This window comes from Eleutherodactylus coqui, chromosome 6 (genome assembly GCF_035609145.1).
Source record: "Eleutherodactylus coqui strain aEleCoq1 chromosome 6, aEleCoq1.hap1, whole genome shotgun sequence".
Taxonomy (NCBI): Eukaryota; Metazoa; Chordata; class Amphibia; order Anura; family Eleutherodactylidae; genus Eleutherodactylus; species Eleutherodactylus coqui.
The window spans coordinates 160679440-160701986 of NC_089842.1; the positions used below are offsets into that span (position 1 = coordinate 160679440).

Here is a 22547-nt window from a genome sequence, read left to right on the forward strand (position 1 = left end):
TCTGCTGTGCGCTCCGTAAGCAAAGTCAGCCTCCAACCACAGGCCAATAAGCGGCACATTTAATTACAGCGTTCTGTTTCTGCTCTACTCGTAATACACCATGCTGAGGGGTAGGGGTAGGCCTAGAGGACGTGCTCCCCCTATACTGCTGCTAGTGATATGTTACTGGGGCCTGTCTAGACTGCAACTACTACTGAAATGGAACTAATACTGTGCTCCCCCTATACTGCTGCTAGTGATATGTTACTGGGGCCTGTCTAGACTGCAACTACTACTGAAATGGAACTAATACTGTGCTCCCCCTATACTGCTGCTAGTGATATGTTACTGGGGCCTGTCCAGACTGCTACTACTACTGAAATGGAACTAATACTGTGCTCCCCCTATACTGCTGCTAGTGATATGTTATTGGGGCCTGTCCAGACTGCTACTACTACTGAAATGGAACTAATACTGTGCTCCCCCTATACTGCTGCTAGTGATATGTTACTGGGGCCTGTCCCTAATGCTACCGCTGAAATGTTACTAATTCTGGGCTCGGCCTATACCGCTGCTAATGCTATGTCACTGGGGTGTGGAAACGGAGGCTTCCCAAAGACATGATGGCGGCGAGGCCATTTCCCACCAACGCGGTTACTGTTAAGGTGCATATAACCATGGACACGTGGAGAGGACACGTAGTGCCTCAAAAACATCCCCCTCCTCCTCCAACAATGAAAACATTCTTGGCAAATACCTTTGCATTGGTCCGTCTGGTGGCAGTCCAAGAATTTCACCTTTAACGACACAACAAGAGAGCCCCCCCCCCCACCATCCCCCCACCACGGCCCACTTAATCCTGGCCACATTCCGAAAACCAACTAAATAAAACCGTGCTACTAGGTCCGCAGTCGCGACCACATTCCCACCAACGCGGTTACTGTTAAGGTACATATTACCAGTCTGACTGGGGCATGCACAGTGGGCCGAAGCCCACCTGTATTGTATCTGACGTTAGCTCTGCTGAGCAGGGCACTGCAATGGGATACATTTATGTACCGCCGGTGGGTTCCAGGGAGCCACCCATGCTGTGGGTCCACAGAGACTTCACATTACGGATTTGTACTTGCCAGTGTCTATGTATTAAAAACCCCCGTCAGACTGGGGCATGCAGTGTGGGCCGAAGCCCACCTGCATTTAATCTGACGTTACCTCAGCTGTGCTGGGCAATGCAATGGGATTTATTTATGTAACGCCGGTGGCTTCCTGGGATCCACCCATGCTGTCGGTCCACACGGAGTTGTACCTGCCTGTGTCTACTTATAAAGAACCCAGGTTGGACTGGGGCATGCAGTGTGGGCCAAAGCCCACCTGTATTTAATCTGACATTAGCTCTACTATCCGGGGCACTGCATTGGGACAAACTACAGGAGCAATACAGCGCTAATGAGACGTGCACAGCTACGCTAGCATTGGAGTCTGCTGTAGGCACGCGATTGCTGAGTGTTTGTGCAGTGGCCTATGTTGTGAGTGCAGTGAAAGTCCACTTCCAGCCTAGGATTGCTGAATCTGTGGGCCGAGGCCTATGCCGTGGGCGCGGTGCAAGTCTGCCATGTTTGGCCGCTCAGATCAATTTTTGGTTCATGTCTTGGGTTTCCTAGGACCCACCTATGCTGTTGGTGCAAACTTAGTTCCCATTGTGGTGTTTGACCTGTCTGGCACAAAGTCACTGACTGACTTGGCTGGGGGGCAGAGCGCAGAAGGCTTTTTCCCTTGCAGTGTGGATTGAGCTATGCGACACCTTGACAGAATGAATACTGTGTGGCACATGGATTCCCCATTGCTATGCCCACGTTTGCAGCTCCTGACAGAGGTGGCACAGGATTGGAGTTCTCATTGCTTCTGTACAGCATTGTGGGCTATCTCCCCGCCCCTTTTAAAGAGGGTCGCTGCCTGGCCCTGCCAACCCTCTGCAGTGTGTGCCTCTGGTTCCTCCTCATGGCAGACGCACTTATAAATAGACATGAGGGTGGTGTGGCTATGAGGCCAGCGTGTTGCATGAGGGCAGCTGAAGGCTGCGCCGGGACACTTTGGTGTGCGCTGTGGACACTGGGTCGTGCGGGGGGGTTGGGCAGCATGTTACCCAGGAGAAGTGGCAGCGGAATGTCATGCAGGCAGTGATTGTGCTTTGTTGGAGGTAGTGTGGTGCTTAACTAAGGTGTGCCTTGCTAATGAGGGTTTTTCAGAAGTAAAAATTGTTGGGGGGGGGAGGGGCACTCTTGCCGCTATTGTGGCTTAATAGTGGGACCTGGGAACTTGAGATGCAGCCCAACATGTAGCCCCTCGCCTGCCCTATCCGTTTCTGTGTCGTTCCCATCACTTTCTTGAATTTCCCAGATTTTCACAAATGAAAACCTTAGCGAGCATCGGCGATATACAAAAATGCTCGAGTCGCCCATTGACTTCAATGGGGTTCGTTACTCAAAACGAACCCTCGAGCATCGCGGGAAGTTCGACTCGAGTAACGAGCACCCGAGCATTTTGGTGCTCGCTCATCTCTAGTAACTGCTCATTTGTTATTTTTTAACCATGGGGCACCCGGTGACAGGGGTGTCCCTAACTCAGACAACCTCTTGAAATTACTGGGACCACACAGAGGGCTACTATTAAGTGGGGCCACAGGGGACATTATAACTAAGTGGTGGCACTATAACTAATGAGGCCACAAAGGAAGCACTACATGTAAGTAGGGCCACAGATGGACATTTATAGTAAGTAGGGCTACAGAGAGGACACTATTAGTAGGTGGAGCTACAGAAGGGACACTATTACTTTGTAGGGCACAGAGAACACATTATTTTGTCATTCATTCAGCGAGAACTGCCTGTGATTGGCTGAGCGTCTCAGCCAATCACAAGCAGCTCTTTCAGCAGCCGGGGATTTTAATTCCCTGCTGCTCAAAGAACTGCATTGCAGAGTTGGGGACAGAGCAGAGAGGACGTGGCTGAGCCCCGGCAGCTGAAGGAAGGTGAGTATGTGTTTTTTTTTTTTTTTTTTCACGTTTGCCTTGTTTTTCAAGAAAGGGCTTATATTTAAAGCCCTTCCCTGAAAAACAATTACAGGATGCCGGCAGACCACTGCCTTTGATGGAGCTGCCGGCAGCAGCCGTGGCTCCATTGAAGGCAATGCGCACCTGCATACACCCGTGTTTTTGCGCGTACAGGGGCGCGCACATATGTACTCACCTATGTACGCACAAACACATGCTCGTGTGAAGCCACCCTAATACTAAAGTACCTATTACTGGTATAACAGTATATCGATTCATACACTGTATTTATTCCAAACATCAGTTCCTGTAGTATCGTGTTCCCCACATTGATTAGGGGGAGTAAGTATCAATATATGGATGGAATACTTACATCAACACAGGAGGAGCATTCAGCTGTCAACCAGCCATCTGCTTCTTCATTGAAGAGGCGAGGAGCTGCTGATTCCCCACAGCAGCAGTAGGTGGTTTGAGCAGCCATGGGCCCCCTGATGACCTGGGGTGGCCGCTCAGACCAATAGTATTATAGCCCACTATTGGTGATGACTCCTGAGGAGTTTGGAGGTGGAGCAATGTAAAGAAGTATTGTCTGCAACGCTCCAGGCGTTAGTCACTCTCCTGCTCTGCCTTATGTTCTTTCACTGTGCTCTTCAGCACTGACGACTGTTCTCTTCCAAGATTGAGCAATGCAGCAGCTGAAGAGCAGTGGTGGTGCTGGAGTTTGGGGCCCCTTAGAGTTTGTGAACCCTGGGCAATTGCCCAGTTTGCACTCCCTAACACCAGCTCTTGAGAGTGTGCAGAGATGAACTGTGACTGGAAGAAGTCTTCATAGCGGTCTGGACCCAAATAGAGAAGAAACATGAAAATGGACATCACCAATCTGGTTTAGAATTTTCCGAATTCTCTGTTTATTCAAGGAAGTATTGTTCAATGTTGTTGTTATGTTTTAAATTAACTAATAAACAGGGACAAAGTCACTGAAAAGATCAATACTTACTGCTACAAAGATACATGGGCAGGGTCAAACACCAATGCCCAGCAGCATGTAGAAAGGCAAAATGCTATATGGGTGAAGCAGTAGAGGTGCATGCAAATTACCGATGAACAACCACTCCCACCTACCATTCATTGGGGGGGCTGCTTAGTATTATACTTGCATCACATTAACATTTGCTTGTATAAATAGCAAATTTCTAACGGCACGTATGCCTACGTATTACTCAGTTCAATTACTTGAGATTACATGCTCCTTCTTGGCTAAAAATACTTTTCAAAAATGCTGGAAGCAATATTTTTACTCTTCTGGAAAATATGTAGTGAGACGTCTGGTTGAAGGGTGTTTGTCATCTGTATATCACAGTCAAATGAAGGGAAAATTACAGAAGTGGAATACAGTAATATTTGTCTGCCATTAAATAGGGATTGCCTTTAATACGGCGACAATTAGGAAGCACAAGAAGTAGCTGAGGAGTATTTCTTTAAACCAGCTTCAACAGACCAGACTACATTCATTGTTTCTGCACAGCCTACAACAATGCAGTCTGGTACGGGAACTAGATGTTCAGTATTGGCTACCTGTACATAATAACAATTGATGTGATGCAGTCATGAATTTTTGATACGTCCCCAACAGACATTTTATGCCCATTTTGCATGCTCTATTTGGCTGTTATTCTATTAAAAGATCTGTACAATGCAGAGTAGAACAAGCATCAGAAACAAAAGCTCAAATAGCTGACTGAGGAATACCTACGGTATTTTATCTTCTCTGTATAACGCATACCGCACTAGACGGAGGATGCGCAATAAGTTGGCTTTTACATTGTGGAAGTCGCACCACTACTGCAGCTAAAAACATGGACTAGTGGTGTAGGTGAAGGGGCAAAGAGGTAGCTGTCATACCTGAGCCCTGTGCCCAAAGGCTCCTCTGCACCATAGCACACCATAATTATAAATGGCACATAGTCGGAGGGGCCCTGCAGTGCCGAATAATCTTTATGTATATACCCTGTTTCCCTGAAAATAAGACATACCCTGAAAATAAGACATATCAGGATTTTTCTGGATTTTTGAGGATGCAGAATGCTTCTTCAGTATTTTGGTAGTACCTACATATTACAAATCAGAGGGAACATAATCATAATCTAAAATAAAACATTGCATACAGTAATACCCCCTCCCCCCCCCCCCCTCCCCCACAGCAGTTTTCCCGGAAAAGGACATTACAGTTTGGGACGTATGGTTTGTTCTACTTTAAATGGCTGTAGCTCCAATTCTTGCTTTTGGTAAGATGCATAGTAAAAAAATTCCCGCACTCATTAGAAGTGCATTCTGTACGCATTTCGGGGTAACACACAAGGTATGCTTGAGAAAGGTGTGTTACACCGTAATGCATTGCATCACTGTCTTTGTCTATTGGATGTTATGGACTAAATAAACTACCTCTGAATATATATACCTTTGAAACCTATCTACTATTGGGTATACCTGCTATTTGCACTCCTATACTCAAAGGGAGGTCTATCATTATACATTAGGACCCCCCTTCTCAAGTAAGTGCCCTTACTTTATACACTACTGATGAGCGCAGATGCTTTCTTTGTTCGGAAATTCCGTATTGGTCTTTTGGATCCTCCTTGATACTCTTCTGCTTGTGGATGCCACATTGGCATAGGAAGTGGTATATCTGAGTGGCCAACGGGGACTACACGTGTGGCGTCTGACCCTTGGTTGGGGCACAGTTGTCCACACCACGCAAGTCCTTTTTTGATACACTTATATCAAATCTCTTTTTTTGGAGAAAAGAGACCGAATTAAACGGATATATTTTTTTCACCATTGATTTCAATAGGGGGTTTAACAAACGGAAAGCAAATGAAAGGTTTTTTGCACGTCTTATATAACCACACCTACTTTATATATAAATACATATTGTTCTGAGTTTTCATATGTAAACTTTCTCCTGATTGTCCTTACTACAGTATGGGTAAATCTGGGCTTGGGCATTATGCGTGAAAATCACCATTTTACATAAGAACAGAGCGTAGTATGCATGTGTGTAATAGTTAAGTCCCTTTAACACAGATCCATTGATCCAAGTTTTAGTTGTGATACCATTCTTAACCACATGGTTTGCTGTTAGGATAACATAACACATATTTGTGTTGAATCAGAGATAAAAGAACATTAATTCAGGGACAGGGAGTACAGTGCTATAAAGCTCCCCCTAGTGGTAGAAAATTCAGTGCATTAATTTAAAGAACACCCCTCCAACAAACTCATACATTAAAGTAAATAAACAACACAGCCTAGTGTTAGTTGACAATTTGATGTATTGCTCATGGGTACATGTTATTTTAGCATCTTTTTACGCCAACTCACCACAGATTCATAAATAAATAAGATTTTAAGTTTTGCAAAGCACTTTTTGTTGCTATGTCTCTGTGATGATGTTTGTTTTATTATTTTATGTTTTTCCAAGCGATGTTTTGCCACTGGGTGAGTCCCAATTGCAGCAGAACTTCTGAAGCAGTCTGATGGCTGTAAAGAATTAATGTGATGCAGCCGCTTTGGGACAAGATAGGTCATTTGTAGAATTTTGTAAGTCTGTTCAATGAAATGACTAATGTAACAGAATTTTCCTTCTTAGGTTTTTCTTCAACTATGGAAAGTATTTTTTTTTCAAAAGTTTTACATAGATGTACTAATAAAATATACATATTATTTGGGGTTTTACATTTTTTTATGCCATAAAAATATACAGGTGTGATATATACAAAGACCACTTAGGCTCAACACCATCAAAATGGATATCAATATATGCATGCAGCAGTTAGAAGAAGCTGTGCTTGACAGGCAAGCATGGAGAATGTCACCAAGAGTCGGACATGCCTAAATGGATATATTGATATGTTGGTATTAATAGGGTACTCTATGGCTATTCTTGGGTACAGTTGTGGTATTTGTTTGTGCTTTTATGGTGGTTTTAGTGAACACTGCAGATAATGTTTTGTCCAGGTACTACCAAAGTCTTTGATTTATTTGGCTCTAACTATATATATTCTTATAGAGTAGTATGCAGTTTTTACAAACAATTGGTCGTGTTTGCCGATTTATGTGTCTCCATATTTGCAGTCTGCAAATAAACTGTGTGTAATTTGAGCCTGGATTTGCTTTTAAAAAGAGCCACTTCAGTGAAAACACATTTCTCCATCCCTGCCTCTCTCATCTGATTGCCTGTCACTCTCTGGAGGTTTCGTCTGCATACTGCAGCCACTTCCCTGCAGTGCAGCTCCCTGTCTGATGCTTATCAGGTACTATCTTGAGGGGGAGATTTTTTTTTCTTCTACTTTCAAATCTATTCAACGATAGATATACCATTCTGCCTACTGGGGGAACAGTTTAATTATCATTACCTTCTATATTTACTTAAATAAGCTGAGTTAGGAAGGTTAGCTGTGATCTCCTCTATTATAACTGTGTGACAGAAGCTGCATAATCATCATCAGTAATGGTGACAGGAGTGCCAGTGTCCTCCTCTAGGCAGCTTTTGTGGTAGAATTCCAACAACACATTCACTCAGACTGAGAAATTGACTAGTTTCAGAAGGCATAACCCCAAGTAGATCCAAGCTGGTGAGAACTGAGAACTAATGACCAGCTGAGAAAAAAGAAGTCAGGAATATCAGATAGAAAATAACAAACAACCAAGGCAATACTAGCCACTAGAGATGAGCGAGTATGCTCGATAAGGCAAACTACTCAAGCGAGTAGTGCCTTATTCGAGTACCTGCCCGCTCGTCTCTAAAGATTCGGGTGTCGGAAGGGGGCGGGGAGCAATGCAGGGGAGATCTCTCCCCCCTGCTCACCGCCGCAACTCACCTGTCACCCGCGCCAGCACCCGAATCTTTAGAGACGAGCAGGCAGGTACTCGAATAAGGTACTACTCTCTCAAGTAGTTTGCCTTATCGAGTATGCTTGCCCATCTCTACTAGCCACTTATATATACTGGGGAAAAGCTACATAGAGATGACCCTTTCAACTTCAAATTTAGGTGAGCAAGAAGTAGAGAACTCAGAAAAGGGAAAAGAACTGCACAAACAGAGACACAAAGTTTGCTAGACACATAAATGTGCATAGGAACAGCATACATAAAACGGAGGAAGATTTTGAATCAAGACTATTTGCAAAGTTACATCTTTTGCTATTTTAATTACATCAGATCATTAAAAAATTGTTAAAAAGGTGGACATAGACTTTAAATAATTATTTTTCTCAACAGAGGTTTTATTTATATGAACACTTGTGCCATTTCTATCCGCCTCCATCCTCTTCTGCAAACAATAGTTATTATTATTAATTAACCTAAGCTGGCCTTTTAACTAATGACTTGAATACGCATCATTTTTGAATTTTCATGTTGTCTTTACTGGATTAATTAATGGGTTCACAATTACTCGGTCTTACAAATAGGTTGTTTCTGGGAGTTGAGCTGCCAGGGTATATTTTGGTTTCTTCCAGAGTGTAGTACAATGTCAGAATGGCAGCAAAAAAAATAACTAAGTTTGGAAGCCATTTCCTAACCACTAGAGCTTATACTGCCTGATAGAACATTACTATTGCTGTCTGTTTGTGACCTCGGGTATAGAGAAAATGCCATGCTCGTAAAAGGCCAGATCTATTTATGGTAATATTTTCAGCAAAGGTCAAAGCAGGCACAGAACTAGATTTTCCTAAACTGCTGTATACATAAAATGAGAAATATCCAGTGTTTTAATAAAAACTAGACATCAGTTTGCCACACTTATATTCCTTGCTTGTATAAATATAATATTAAAGAAAAAACATTCAATTTTTGCTTTATGTTAGTTGGGTCAATTAGTATTTATTAATTTTATTTTTTTTATTGGTGATTTGGGGCAAAATTTGTGATTTCATGCAAGCAGGCTTATCTCTAGTAGCATTTGACAATAAGGAGCCTTGTGTGTCTCAGGCCTTAGTCACACGGGCGCATCGGCACCCGTACACCGGCGCCGATGCGCCCGTCTGACTGTCAGTGAGAAGACGGACGTACCTGCAGACGGCCGTCTCTCTGAAGCGCTGGAGGAAAGAACACATGACCGGCAATGGAGCCGGTCACATGTTCTTTCCTCCAGTGCTGCAGAGAGACGGCCGTCTACAGGTACGTCCGTCTTCTCACTGACAGTCAGACGGGCGCATCGGCGCCGGTGTACGGGTGCCGATGCGCCCGTGTGACTAAGGCCTTAGAGTGCTAAGGCAGCAGAAATGCAGTCCTAAGCTCTCGCTCATGACCTGAAGGTTGCAAGTTCAATCTCTATGTGGTTCAGGTAGCCGGCTCAAGTTTGATTCAGCCTTCCATCCTTCTGAGGGCGGTAAAATGAGTACTCAGCTAGGTGTAGGTGGGGGAATAAATAAATTCCATGAGAGCGCTGCGGAATAAGTTAGCGCTACACAAATAAGATTTATTTTTATTTTATAATCTAAAGTTTGTAGAAGCTGTTTTCTATTTTTAATATAACGTTAAGGACGAATCTCTAAAAGAAAGTATAATTTGTCATATAATAACATGGATGTCACATATAGATATAATTTGTCTTGTATTTATCTTTCCTTTAGCAGAAATAATGCAGAATATACTCAAAAATACCGTATATAATACAAATCATATATTCCCTAATAGAGATGAGCGAGCATACTCGCTAAGGGCAGATACTTGAGCGAGTATCGTCCTTTTCAAGTACCTGCCTGCTTGTTAGAAAAGATTCGGGTGCCAGTGGGGGTGAGCGGTGGGTGCGGGAGTGAGCAGGGGGGAGAGAGAGAGACCTCCCCCCCCCGTTCCCCCCACTCTCCCCCACCGCCCCACACCCCACCAGCACCCAAATCTTTTCTGACGAGCAGGCAGGTACTCGAAAAGGATGATACTCGCTCGAGTATCTTCCCTTAACGAGTATACTCACTCATCTCTATTCCCTAACAATTAAGAAATTTAGATTAGTTGGATTTACTTATATTTATAGTTTGGTTTTAAATTCTTTTTATTTAGAGTGTACCGTATATACTCGACCATAAGCTGACCTGAGTATAAGCCGAGGCACCTAATTTTACCACAAAAAAACTGGGAAAATCAGGTGCCTCAAGTATAAGCTTAGTTAGACTAGGTAAAAAAAACAAAACGCAATACCCATCTCGCAGCTGGCGTCTGTATCCCCCGTGCGATGGTCTTCCTGGCAGTGCGGCAAGCTGTTCTGTAATCCTCCCCACTGTCCTCTCTCTCTGCTAAACAAAGCTTTAAATTCCCCCGTTGTTAACAAGTAAGCGCTGTGATTGGATCGAGCACCAGCCAATCACAGCCGGCGCTCGTTGAACCAATCACAGCCATTAAGTGATGTCATTCACTGAATTGCTGTGAGTGATCGAGCGCCAGCTCTGATCGGCTGGCGCTCGATCCAATCACAGCGCTTACTTGCTGACGGCGGGGGAATTCAAAGCCCCGTTAAGCAGAGAGAGAGGACAGTGGGGAGGATTACAGAACAGCTTGCCGCACCACCAGGGAGGCCATTGTGGCTGCCGGCTGCGAGGTGAGTATTGCATTTTTTTTTACCTAGTCTAGTGTAGTATAAGAGTACTCGAGTATAAGCCAAGGAGGGCTTTTTCAGCATAAAAAATGTGCTGAAAAAGTCAGCTTATACTCCAGTATACGGTAATTTAGTTTTGAGTTTTTATGTTTTTTGTTCTTTTATTTAATTCTATATTTTTTCATATCGGCTAGTTACAAGTTATCACGTTGGGCTTGCTGATCATTCGGCTTATGTGCAGTTTGTGAGTATGAAATAGTTATGCAGCAGCAGCACCTGCTGGGAGAGACACGATGGAGCAGTTTCAGGACGTGCTTGCTAAGAATGTTGTATAGTATGCTGATTATATACATGAAGACTCCTCTGCACAAAATCTTCGCTCATACACCAGCTGATTTTCCAGTCACTGACCCATGGTCTTTTGTACATAACAAGTGCTTAAGGCAAAATTCTAATAATAACTTAGCAGCTTTATTGAATATAACATAATTTTTTTTTTACTTCTTGCTTCTTTCATTTTAAAATCAGACTGTTCTCCGATGCTTTAGGACTGCATAAAAAGAAGAACACAACCAATTTAACCCTTTCATGACCAAGTGTTATTGAGGCTCCTGTGTCCAGGTCATATTTAGTATTTCTGGTATGCACTGCAATAAATACTATCTTTGCAAATGCTGTGCATGGCATAACCGGTTTTACTTTCTTTTGTTTATAAAACATGGGACTTTCATTTACTCGAATGGTTTATTAAATTCCAAGGTATTTTTTTAACCACTTCCCATTGCAGCCTTTTTGGCTTCATTTTTCCATCCCCACTTTCAAAAAAATCATAACTTTTTTTTCCGGTGAACTAGCTACCTGAGAGCTTGTTTTTTGCAAGACCAGTTCTGTTTTTCAATTGTATAATTTAAAGCACCATTTAATAGGCTGGAAGACTTTTAAAAATAACATGGTACCAAACCTTTTTTCATATTTCTGATGGTACTCAGTATGTACAATTATAAATAATGGGATATTTTAATAAGTTGGATTTTTATGGACACAGCAATATCATTTTTTGCTTTTTTATGCGACAACTGGGAAGGGGATTTTTCTTAACACTTAATATTTTTTAGAAAGTGATAGTTTAATAAATTGGACCTCTACAGACACATTGATACCAAGTTTTTATGCAAAATCTGGGAAAAGACATTTTATAAAACATTTAAGCCTTTTTTAATCTTTTGTAATAAGGAAAACATTTTTATGTACCTATTCTTGCTTTTTTCTTAGTCTTATAGCATACAAGTAATAATAATATAGTAAATTAACTGAATTAAAATGTATTTTAACAGGCATTCTATTAAGACATGCCACAAGCACGTCTTAATAGGCAAACAATCATAGCAGCCATGAGAACATTCAGAAGTCCCCAGGCTGCCATAGCAGATGAACAGCACCCCACAAATGCAATGCAGGGAGCTATTCAGGACATTTCAACCCAGATTGGGGCATTTAAAGCTGCTCTCAGAATTGACAGTTACATTTAAAAAGGCTACCTGCCATAATTGGAGTTATCTCCAATCACGGCTATTACGGGTGAGTGTTAGCTGTATTCTGAGCCTATTCCACACAAGAACATTTACCGCCAACTAGAGTTGAGCAAGCACCCAAATGCTTGGGTCCGCGTTATTCGAGTCGAGCTTTTCGTAAAATTCGAGAGCTCTACTCGAGTAACAAACCCCATTGACTACAATGGGAAACTCAAGCATTTTTGTATGTGAGACACCGGGTGCCGAGCTTTTTTTTTTTCTAGGTCGGTCTCTCTTTCTCTCTCTCTCTCCTGCCTGCCAGACAAAAAATTTGCCATTGGCGCGCGCTGCGTCGCGGTGGGGAGGGGCCAAAACAGGCACGTCACAGCAGGGAGGAGCCAAAAACTGGGGCGGGGGTTGAACACTGCATCAAGCTCGGCAGAGTATGTTTGCTCAACTCTACCGCCGACATCTATATATGTCCCAACTGCAAAAGGCATAAATAATTACCATATATACTCGAGTATAAGCCTAGTTTTTTAGCACATTTTTTTATGCTGAAAAAGCTCCTCTCGGCCTATACTTGAGTGAGGTAAAAAAAACAAATCTGCAATACTCACCTTCCAGCCGGTGTCTGTGTCCCCGGCGCGATGGTCTCCCCAGCGGTGCGGCAAGCTGCTTGAGAATTCTCCCCGCTGTCATCTCCCTGCTTGGCTTTGAATTCTCCCGCCGTCTTCACTGTGTAAGTAAGCGCTGTGATTGGATCGAGCGCCAGCCAATAACAGCTGGCGCTTGATCATTCACAGCCATTCAGTGCATGACATCACTAAATGTCTGTGATTGGTTTATTGAGCGCCGGCTGTTATCGGCTGGCGCTCGATCCAATCACAGCGCTTACTTACACAGCGCTGACGGCAGGGGAATTCAAACCCGAGCAGGGAGATGACAGTGGGGAGAATTCTGAAGCAGCTTGCCGGAATCGCCGGGTAGACCATCGCGCCAGGGATTCAGATGCCGGCTGGGAGGATAGTATTGCATTTTTTATTTACCTAGTATATACTGGAGTATAGCTGGGCTTCTACTCGAGTCAATAAGTTTTTCCAGTTTTTGTGGAAAAAGTTATTGACTCGGCTTATACTCGGGTTGGCTAATACTCAAGTATATACGGTAGTATGTATATAGCATATAGCAGTCGGGAAAAGGTTATATAAATGCACCTCGGTCATCTAGACTATTCAAGGCGCTAAGTAAATAGATGGATTATATATATTCTATTATGTAACGTTTATGTATAGTTTTTAACTAAAATGAAAATGTATAATGTAATATCAAAAATTCATATATTTATTACCATAAATACATTAAATATTAAAGTCCTTTTCTAAATACTTGGTATAAAATTCTGTTGATTTTATCGGATGGTTGGACTGTATCTTTTATTGTGCATTTTGGTGCAATTATTTTTTTAGATATCTTTAAAATAAAAAAAAGTGATTCATTTTGTTTTTTTGTTTTTCTACTTTGAGATTAAGTATGAGCTTCCTTTTTTGAGTATTGCTGAAATTATAAAACAAGTTTTGTACCTCACTGAAATGAACATAGATCACTATTGGATTCTATAGAAATGTAAGTTCAGTTTGTTAGAGCAATGGAAGGAGGGGGTTCTGGTTCTGACAGCTATAAAATGGATACAAAAGTAAAGCAGTGTTAGGCCTTAGTCCCACGGCCGTTTTTTCATGCGATTAGAGCATCGCATGACGGATGCGCATGCGCAAATCGCGTGACCGGCGCCAAAAAATCGCCCGAAAATCTGCTCCTAGCCGCGTTTCATTAGAAATGGGCCGGAGCTGTCCAGCGCATTGCATTCAATGGAGCCGGCAATACAGCTGGTCCCGCTGAGCCAATGAGAGGCAGCAGTCACTCACCCATTCATGAATTCATGAATGGGTGTGTGAGTGAGCCCTGCCTCTGATTGGTCAGGCTGTGACCAATCAGAGGCAGATCATTCAGCAGGCGGGGATTTTAAAGCCCCGCCGGCTGAATAGTGCCGAGGAGCAGTTCAGGAGAACTGACAGCGGCCGCAGCAGGACTCCGGCTGCAGCGGAAAGGTGAGTATACAAATTTTTTTTATTTTAACACATTTTAGGATGAATTGCAGGGAAGGGCTTATATATTTAAGCCCTTCCCGACAATTCATCTCGCGCACGCCGGCAGCCCATTGCTTTTAATGGAGCCGGTTGTATTGCCGGCTCCATTGAATTCAATGGGCAAACATCGTTCTTCTCTGCCACAGCTGTTACAGCTGTGGCAGAGAAGAATGATTTGTCTTCTATATGTTCTCAATGGGGTCGGCGCTGCTGCCGCCGGCCCCATTGAGCACATATACAGAAGAGAACAGGAATCGCAGATCGCAGATAGGTGCGATCTGCGATTTCTGTTCTATAATTTATCAGACGAGCGCATAAAAAGCGCTCATGTGTCCGATACCATTGCAAAGCAATGGTTTTATAAAATCGCCGGACGCATGCACATGCGCAAATCGCGGCTACAAACGCCCGTGTGACTAAGGCCTTAAAGCGTACTTGAGCTTTCAACATGTTTTCTAAAATATACGAGATCTCCTTACCCTCTTATTTGCTGCTGTTTGCACCCTGATTCAGGTCAGTTCTGATTTTCAGGTGGTCTTCCCAGTTTTTCTGCTATACTGTTGTTTGAATTTCACTTTCAAGGAGGAGGTGCATTTTGCCAGTAGTCCATTGATCTGCACTTCCTTCCCCTTACTTCCCATGCTACATTGCAATGTGTCTGTTCCAATCAGCAGAATACCTGCCGGGCAGGCTGCGGAGGTGGCGGGGAACGGGAGGAGGAGTGAGAGAGATCTCTCTCTTTCTCTCTTCCCTCCGCTCTGCTCCGCTTCCCCCTGCAACCCACCCAAGCCTGCTCGGATAACTAAGCAGTTACTCGAGAATAGCATAAACACGCACACATAAAAACACGCTTCTATTAGCCCCAATGCATTCCCTATGGTGTGTGCACATGTCCGTGCTTTACAGGCGTGTGCCTGCAAAGATAGGACATGCGTGCACCATAGGGAATGCACGCATTGTTTTCAATCACAGGCAGCTCTCGCCCGTCATTCATTCAGCGAGAGCTGCCTTTGATTGGCTGAGTACCTCAGCCAATCACAATCAGGTCTTTCAGCAGGGGGGGATTTTAAATCCCTGGCTGCTGATAGATCAGCACCACAGTGCAGGGGACAGCAGGAGAAGACACGGCTGAGCCCCGGAAGCTGAAGCAAGGTGAGTATCTATTTTTTTTCGCTCTTCACTGCACTTTTACAGGATTTTCAGGGAAGGGCTTATATTTAAAGCCCTTTCCTGAAAGCAATTGACAGGGTGCCAGCAGTAGAATCCTCTACCGCAGCTGTCATGTGTGACAGCTGCTGCAGAGAATTGAAGAATTCCTCTGCTGCATCTGTCACAGATGTGGCAGATGTAGCAGCAGGGAATTCTTTTTACTAGCGGGGATGAAGGAAACATCTGCCACATGCGGCAGATGTGTTCTTCATCCTTGTAGGGGACGCGGCAGCGGCGAAGGGTAAGTTTATTTTTAATTATTTTTTTTTACACTAAAATTTTTGTTTTTAAGGGAAGGGCTTATATGTAAAGCCCTTCCCTGAAAAAGAATGCAGGGGTGCCGGCAGACCATTGTTTTTAATGGAGCCACCGGCAGCAGCTGCGGCTCCATTAAGAACAATGCATGGACCTGCATTCACACGTGTTTTTGCACATACATGGGTGCGCACTTATGTACGCACAAAACCATGCTCGTGTGAAGTCACCCTAAAGTGGGCACACATACTTGTATGCTGTAACAGCAGGCGAGGCAGAGATTGTGAAGATCGTTATCACAGTGTCTGCAGATTTGTCAGCCTACAGCCTGTAAGTGCGGGGTAGCTTCCTGTGAAGATAGCACTTCCTCTGTTGCTATGGAAATATCCCTGTGCCCTTGTTACTAAGAAGGCTTTGTACCTGGAAACACTGTGTGGACTGCAGAAAAGCTGAAAGTGAAACCCCTAGTGGCAGCCACTTCAAACATGATTTATAGTTGTTAAGCAACAACATTTTTAATGCATGTATATAACAGAAATGATAATACTAACACAAGCTAGTAGAGGAGCATAAGTTGTCTGAAAAGTCAGTGCCTCTTTAAGGACACATGAAGCAAAAAAAATGTTGAAAAAAATGTTTTACATATGCTTCACAACATGTATTTATACTAGTAGGAATTAGCTGAAAGTGATTTTGGCCTTCTTGATATTAAATATGGACCTGTGCAGGGCTCCTACATTCCCTAGGCAACAATAGCATAAGAAAACAAGGTGGATAGGGGCTGGCCTGAGAGTTAGGCTGCTGTTGTCTTTAGCAAGAGATGAAAAAAGTGGGATAGTCAAACAGTAGATCGGTATATCTCGATGGAGGTTAGTCCTGGACATACTAAAATTTATCTAGCCATTAGGCATCAAAGACTATAGGCTTTCCCTGTGGCTTGTTTCCTATTATGGAAAATCCCAAATTTTCTTGCAGAATCAATCATACCTAGAAGATTTCAAACCAATCCAATTGCCATCATAGCTCATCCAAACACTAACAGTTATACCTCTTGCCTAGCTACAAGCACATCTATGAAATGACTTCACAGATACTCTCATTGCTTGAACTGGGTTAGCATATGGTTTTATTATATGCTTATCTCCTATATCTCTGATTTTGTATATTTTTCTATTCATAGTCTGATGACCATTTGTGCACCCGACTCTGTCAATGTCTTTTGGATGTTTCTCATTAGTAATGTTTGTTTGTCTTGTTTTTGTTTTATAAAACAAAATAAACTATTTGAATCTAGAAAACGTTTGGTTCAGCCAGTTTGCTCAATTAGTCCGAACTGAACCAGAACGTCACCAACACCAAAAACAAAATATGCCAGCTCACTGTCTAGGATGCATGGTTTATAGAGATGAGCGAGCACCAAAATGCTCGGGTGCTCGTTACTTTAGTCGAACTTCCCGCGATGCTCGAGGGTTTGTTTCGAGTAACGAACCCCATTGAAGTCAATGGGCGACTCGAGCATTTTTGTATATCGCCGATGCTCGCTAAGGTTTTCATTTGTGAAAATCTGGGAAATTCAAGAAAGTGATGGGAACGACACAGAAACGGATAGGGCAGCTGAGGGGCTACATGTTGGGCTGCATCTCAAGTTCCCAGGTCCCACTATTAAGCCACAGTAGCGGCAAGAGTGCCCCCCCCACCATTTTACTTCTGAAAAACCCTCATTAGCAAGGCATACCTCAGCATAAGCACCACACTACCTCCAACAAAGCACAATCACTGCCTGCATGACACTCCGCTGCCACTTCTCCTGGGTAACATGCTGCCTAACCACCCCACACGATCCAGCGTCTGCTGCACACACAAAAGTGTCACTGTGCTCCCTTCAGCTGCCCCCATGCCACACGCTCACTTCATAGCCACACCACCCTCATGTCAATTTATAATTGCCTCTGTGATGAGGAGGAACCGGAGGCACACACTGCAGAGGGTTGGCAGGGCCAGGTAGCGACCCTCTTTAAAAGGGGCGGGGCAATAGCCCACAATGCAGTTGAGAATCACTGACAAATCGACGTTTGATCTTCATTCCAATCCGGTGCCACCTCCGTCAGGAGCTGCAAATGTCGCCAAGAGTTACGTAGCGATGGGGAATCCATGTGCCCACACAGTGTTCATTCTGTCTAGGTGTCAGGTGGCTTGTCCACGTCCTCTAGGCCTACCTCTACCCCTCAGCATGGTGTATTACGAGTAGAGCAGAAACAGAACGCTGTAATTAAATGTGCCGCTTATTGGCCTGTGGTTGGAGGCTGACTTCGCTTACGGAATGCACAGCAGAGCCAGGAAACAATTATGCGCAAGCCTGTAGTGAGACCTAGGTGCATATGACTGAGCTACTGGAATTCACAGGGCAGAACCAGTCAAGTGGCCAAAGGCCAGTGGTAGGCCTTAAGTATTTTGCTTCACTTTTTTAAAATGGTGAGGTGAAAAACCAGACAGACACCGTATGTAGCATATATATGTATACTCTTTCCCTCTGGCGGGATGACGGCGATCATGTAACGGACACAGCAGAGCCAGGAAGCAATTATGCGCAAGCCTGCTGTAACGCTTAGCTGGGTAGTAATGAGCGACTACTACCCCCAGCAGACATGCAGTAAACTGTACACGGTCACAGGCTTGGCTGGGTAATAATGAGCGACTACTACCCCCAGCAGACACGCAGTAAACTGTAGACGGTCACAGGCTTAGCTGGGTATTAATGAGCGACTACTACCCCCAGCAGACACGCAGTAAACTGGAGACGGTCACAGGCAGCCCAAATATAGTATTTTTTTCCAATTTTTGGGAAAAAGACCACTGCCTATATAGCCTGTATATGGATTTCCCTGTTGGAGGATGACTGTGGTTATTGAAAGCACAGTGCAGCCAGAAAAAATGATGCGCAAGGCTGCAGTAACACCTAGCTGGGTATTATTGAGTGACTACTACCCCCAGCAGACACGCAGTAAACTGAACACGGTCACAGGCAGCCCAAAGATTTTTTTTTCCAATTTTTTTGAAAAAGCCCACTGCCTATATAGCCAGTATATCTCTTTCCCTGTACCACTGTCCCTGCCTCACCAGTACTGCCCCTATACTCAGTAAAATGACTGCAGACTGAGGACGCTATGGTCTGCACGCCCGATATACAAAAAAAAAAAATTTGCAAAACTGCTAAAAGCAGCCTCAACAGTACTGCACACGGTCAGATGTGGCCCTAAGAAGGACTGTTGGGGTTCCTGAAGACGAAGATAACAGCCTAACACTCTCCCTATAGCAGCTACAGCAGGGCGGCACTTTCCCTAATGTCTCTCAGCGTGCATCTGTGGCGAGCCGCGGCCGGCCCCAGTTTCTATACTCGGGTGTCACCTGATCTCCTCAGCCACTCACTGCAGGGGGGTGGGATAGGGCTGGAACTTCACAGGAGGAAGTTGTAATGCCTTCCCTGTGTTTCTATTGGCCAGAAAACAGCGCAAAATTTTCTGGGAAGAAAATGGAAGTGACTCGAACACCGCGTGGTGCTCGTCTCGAGTAACGAGCATCTCGAGTACCCTAATACTCGAACGAGCATCAAGCTCGGATGAGTACGCTCGCTCATCTCTAATGGTTTATGATTGGAGTCAAAGGTATAAACAGAAGAAGAGAGATCTAGCATCCAATAAAATAGCAGCTTTGTTGGAGTAATGTTAAAAACCCATCAGCGAAAAGACGAACAGAGGGCTGCATCCCTTTATTGGATGCTGGATCTCAAGAGCTTTAACAATACCCCTAAAATGCTGGTCATGGTCAAACGGTGGTGGAGCTCAGTGGCAGCACTGTTGCATTGTAGTTAGGTCCTAGGTTAAAATCTGACAACATCTACATGGAGAACCAACATTACCACCTTATTTTACTTCAGTGAGTTGGACGTGCATAAGCCTCCTGAGGTTCAGGTTCGCTTTGAATAGAGTTTTTAGCAAAGCTTGACCTGAAACAGGCTTTGACTGGTTTGGTTTCCTCAACACTATGCCTGGCCATTGGCCATTGCGTACTGCACTGATGCCTGAATGGTCAATATGTCCCTGGATCATAGCTGAGTTCTCCAAAATAACATTGTTTGACAAAAATTACCACCCTAATTATCTGAAATGTAAATCCTCGCATAATGGATATTTTTTAATATGTAGACCATTTTAGAGTATAGGTTACTGATAGGTCTGTCCATAAATATATATATTTTTTACTTTACAATCGGTGCTTTCAATCTCAATGCACGTATCTTCAGCATTCTGCAGTCAGCCCACACAACATCTAGTTAGTCTAGTATTCATTGGTAACAATAGATAATTAGTTACTGACAGCAGTGTTGCTTGCTAAATATCTCGCGTGCCCAACTGTGGATTGAGACAAAACATAACAAAGCAGTGTTTTAGAGCAGAGGCTGGATGTGTTAAATTCATACAATACATGCAATTGTAAAAATGAAAGTTCGTATGTTATTCTTATATTTTTCTTTTTTCCATTTTAGTTCCACCGAATCTCACAGTTCCCAAAGGCAAGTCCCCAATGGTGGCAAGAGAGGGAGATACCATAGAACTGCAGTGTCAAGTATCTGGGAAGCCCAAGCCAATTATCATGTGGTCCAGAGCTGACAAAGAGGTCCCAATGCCTGATGGATCAATGCAGATGGAGAGTTATGATGGAATATTAAGAATAGTCAATGTATCCCGAGAAATGACGGGAACCTACAGGTGTCAGACAAGTCAGTACAATGGATTCAATGTCAAGCCCAGAGAAGCTTTGGTTCAGCTGATCGTGCAATGTGAGTACAAAGGGTCATGACCTTGATTATTTTTTTACTATGTTTACACTGCTGTGAAGAAATACCTGTCAATTCTCATTTGAAAAAAAAAGTGAATATTTTCCTGTCCTAAGAAAAAAAGTTACGATTTCATGTATAAAAAAATGAACCCTTCAGATAATGGTGTATTTTATAAACTTGATGTGAACTTGTTCTTAAGCTATACATGTTTCATCTGCTTTTATTGAACGTATTTATAACTAATTTACTTTTACAATCTGTAGTCCAGTCAGGGATGGAATAGCTCAACACAATACTAGAGGATCCTCTGGTGAGCCAAGGCTCTGAGATAATGAGCTGCAAAGCTTCAGTAGCAGAACCCTAATTAGAGGTAACTTTGGACCCAGTCACTTAGCATCAAGGTCTATTTCCCATGAAGTGATTTATAAATAATGTATCAAACTTTATTGATTATTTTTCCTATGTACTGTACAATGATACAAAGAAGGTTTATGGCGTAAAGTGGATATTCTTATGTTATGTATAGTTAAAGGGTGGTCCTCATTATCATTTCCTCTGGTGGTCCAACACTGACCACATGTTCTTTAAGTTTCATTGGGTTAAAAATTATCTCTTTTCAAACAATATAACTACAAAAGAAACAACTTAAACGAGTTTTCCAGGACCATATTAATTGATCAGTAGGGTCCGCCGTTTAGCTGATTGAAGAGGCTGTGGCCTCTTCTCAGGCTTTTGATGTCAGGTTCATCAGTGACATGGTCTAAGAGCAGTTAAATCCGATTCAAGTGAATGGTACCAAGCTGCAATACCAGGCGTTATACATTTTAGAGCACTGTGCATGGTATAGACTGAAATAAGGGCCACTGTAATTTTAATCAGCTGATTGTCAAAGATCCTGAGCTGTGGATCCCACCAATCAACTATTGATGAATGATGACCTATCCTGAGGTTAAGTCATCAATAGTGTCGTGCTGGAAACTGCTTTAACCAAATAATTTTATTAATTAATGTTCACCTGTAAATTTTCCAGATATTAAGTACATGTGAATCTCCTATTGTATAATCTGTCATTAAGACAAATTATAGTTGGAGAGCTTTAGCACACAGCAATCTTGGATTTAGAGGAACATTTTAGGCAAAACCGACTGTGTTACGCCAAGTGCATAGCCTGAGAGGGCTACGGTAATATCTTTGGTGTTCTGCCTTCTATTATATATTTATACGATATTTAAAGGAGTTTTCCAGAACTAGAAAGTTGATTGCCTAGCTGTAGTATAGGCCATTAATTTAATATCAGTGGGGGTCCAACTGAGGGCAACCCAACCAATTGAAGAGACTGCTGTACTCCAGGATAGAAGTACAGCAGTCTCTTCAATTACTTGTACTTAAAGATAAGCCATGAATTTTCAAGTCCTGGAAAACTGCTTTAATTTCTACTGTATTGGAAATTCTTTGTACCATTTTCAGATGGGCCCTTGAAAGTGTTATGTTCGTGTTAGCACCAGGCCCACACGGATGTGCCCATGACTGATATACACCTCTCTTTATCTACTACTAGGTTTAGTGACACAGACCTACCTAAGCGGGGACATCGACCCTATAAAGGGCGGTCCAGTGGTCTTCGGATCTGGGCCCTTGCTGCTCCTACAAACCACATACCCAGGATAGGACACATAAACATGCCACCACGACTGGGACAACTGGACATAGTAAGCTGACACACAGAGCTGGAATCACACCATACAGCAGCTAAAATCCAAACACTAGTAGCAGGTGTTAAGCTATAAATGCCAGGTATTAGTTGACATTTTGATCAAAATATGGAAGCTAGCGGGCCACTTCACGGCTCCTGGCTATACCGCTAGTTCCTACATTAACCAGGAGTCCAGCGACACCAACCTTTCTTGCAGCCACCGCACATAGAAACTGTTCACATCACAAACAACATATTGCATACTAACATAAT

General features: G+C 43.3%; 1 protein-coding gene across 2 annotated transcripts in view; it reads left to right on the forward strand.

Annotated features, from left to right (window-relative positions):
* MDGA2 (MAM domain containing glycosylphosphatidylinositol anchor 2) overlaps positions 1 to 22547 on the forward strand; it is a 646753-nt gene that overhangs the window by 473408 nt on the left and 150798 nt on the right. For both annotated transcript variants that reach the window (XM_066608091.1, XM_066608092.1), the window contains exon 8: positions 20288 to 20581. In XM_066608091.1, coding sequence (XP_066464188.1) covers positions 20288 to 20581 — 294 coding nt within the window. The remainder of the gene's footprint in view (positions 1 to 20287; positions 20582 to 22547) is intronic.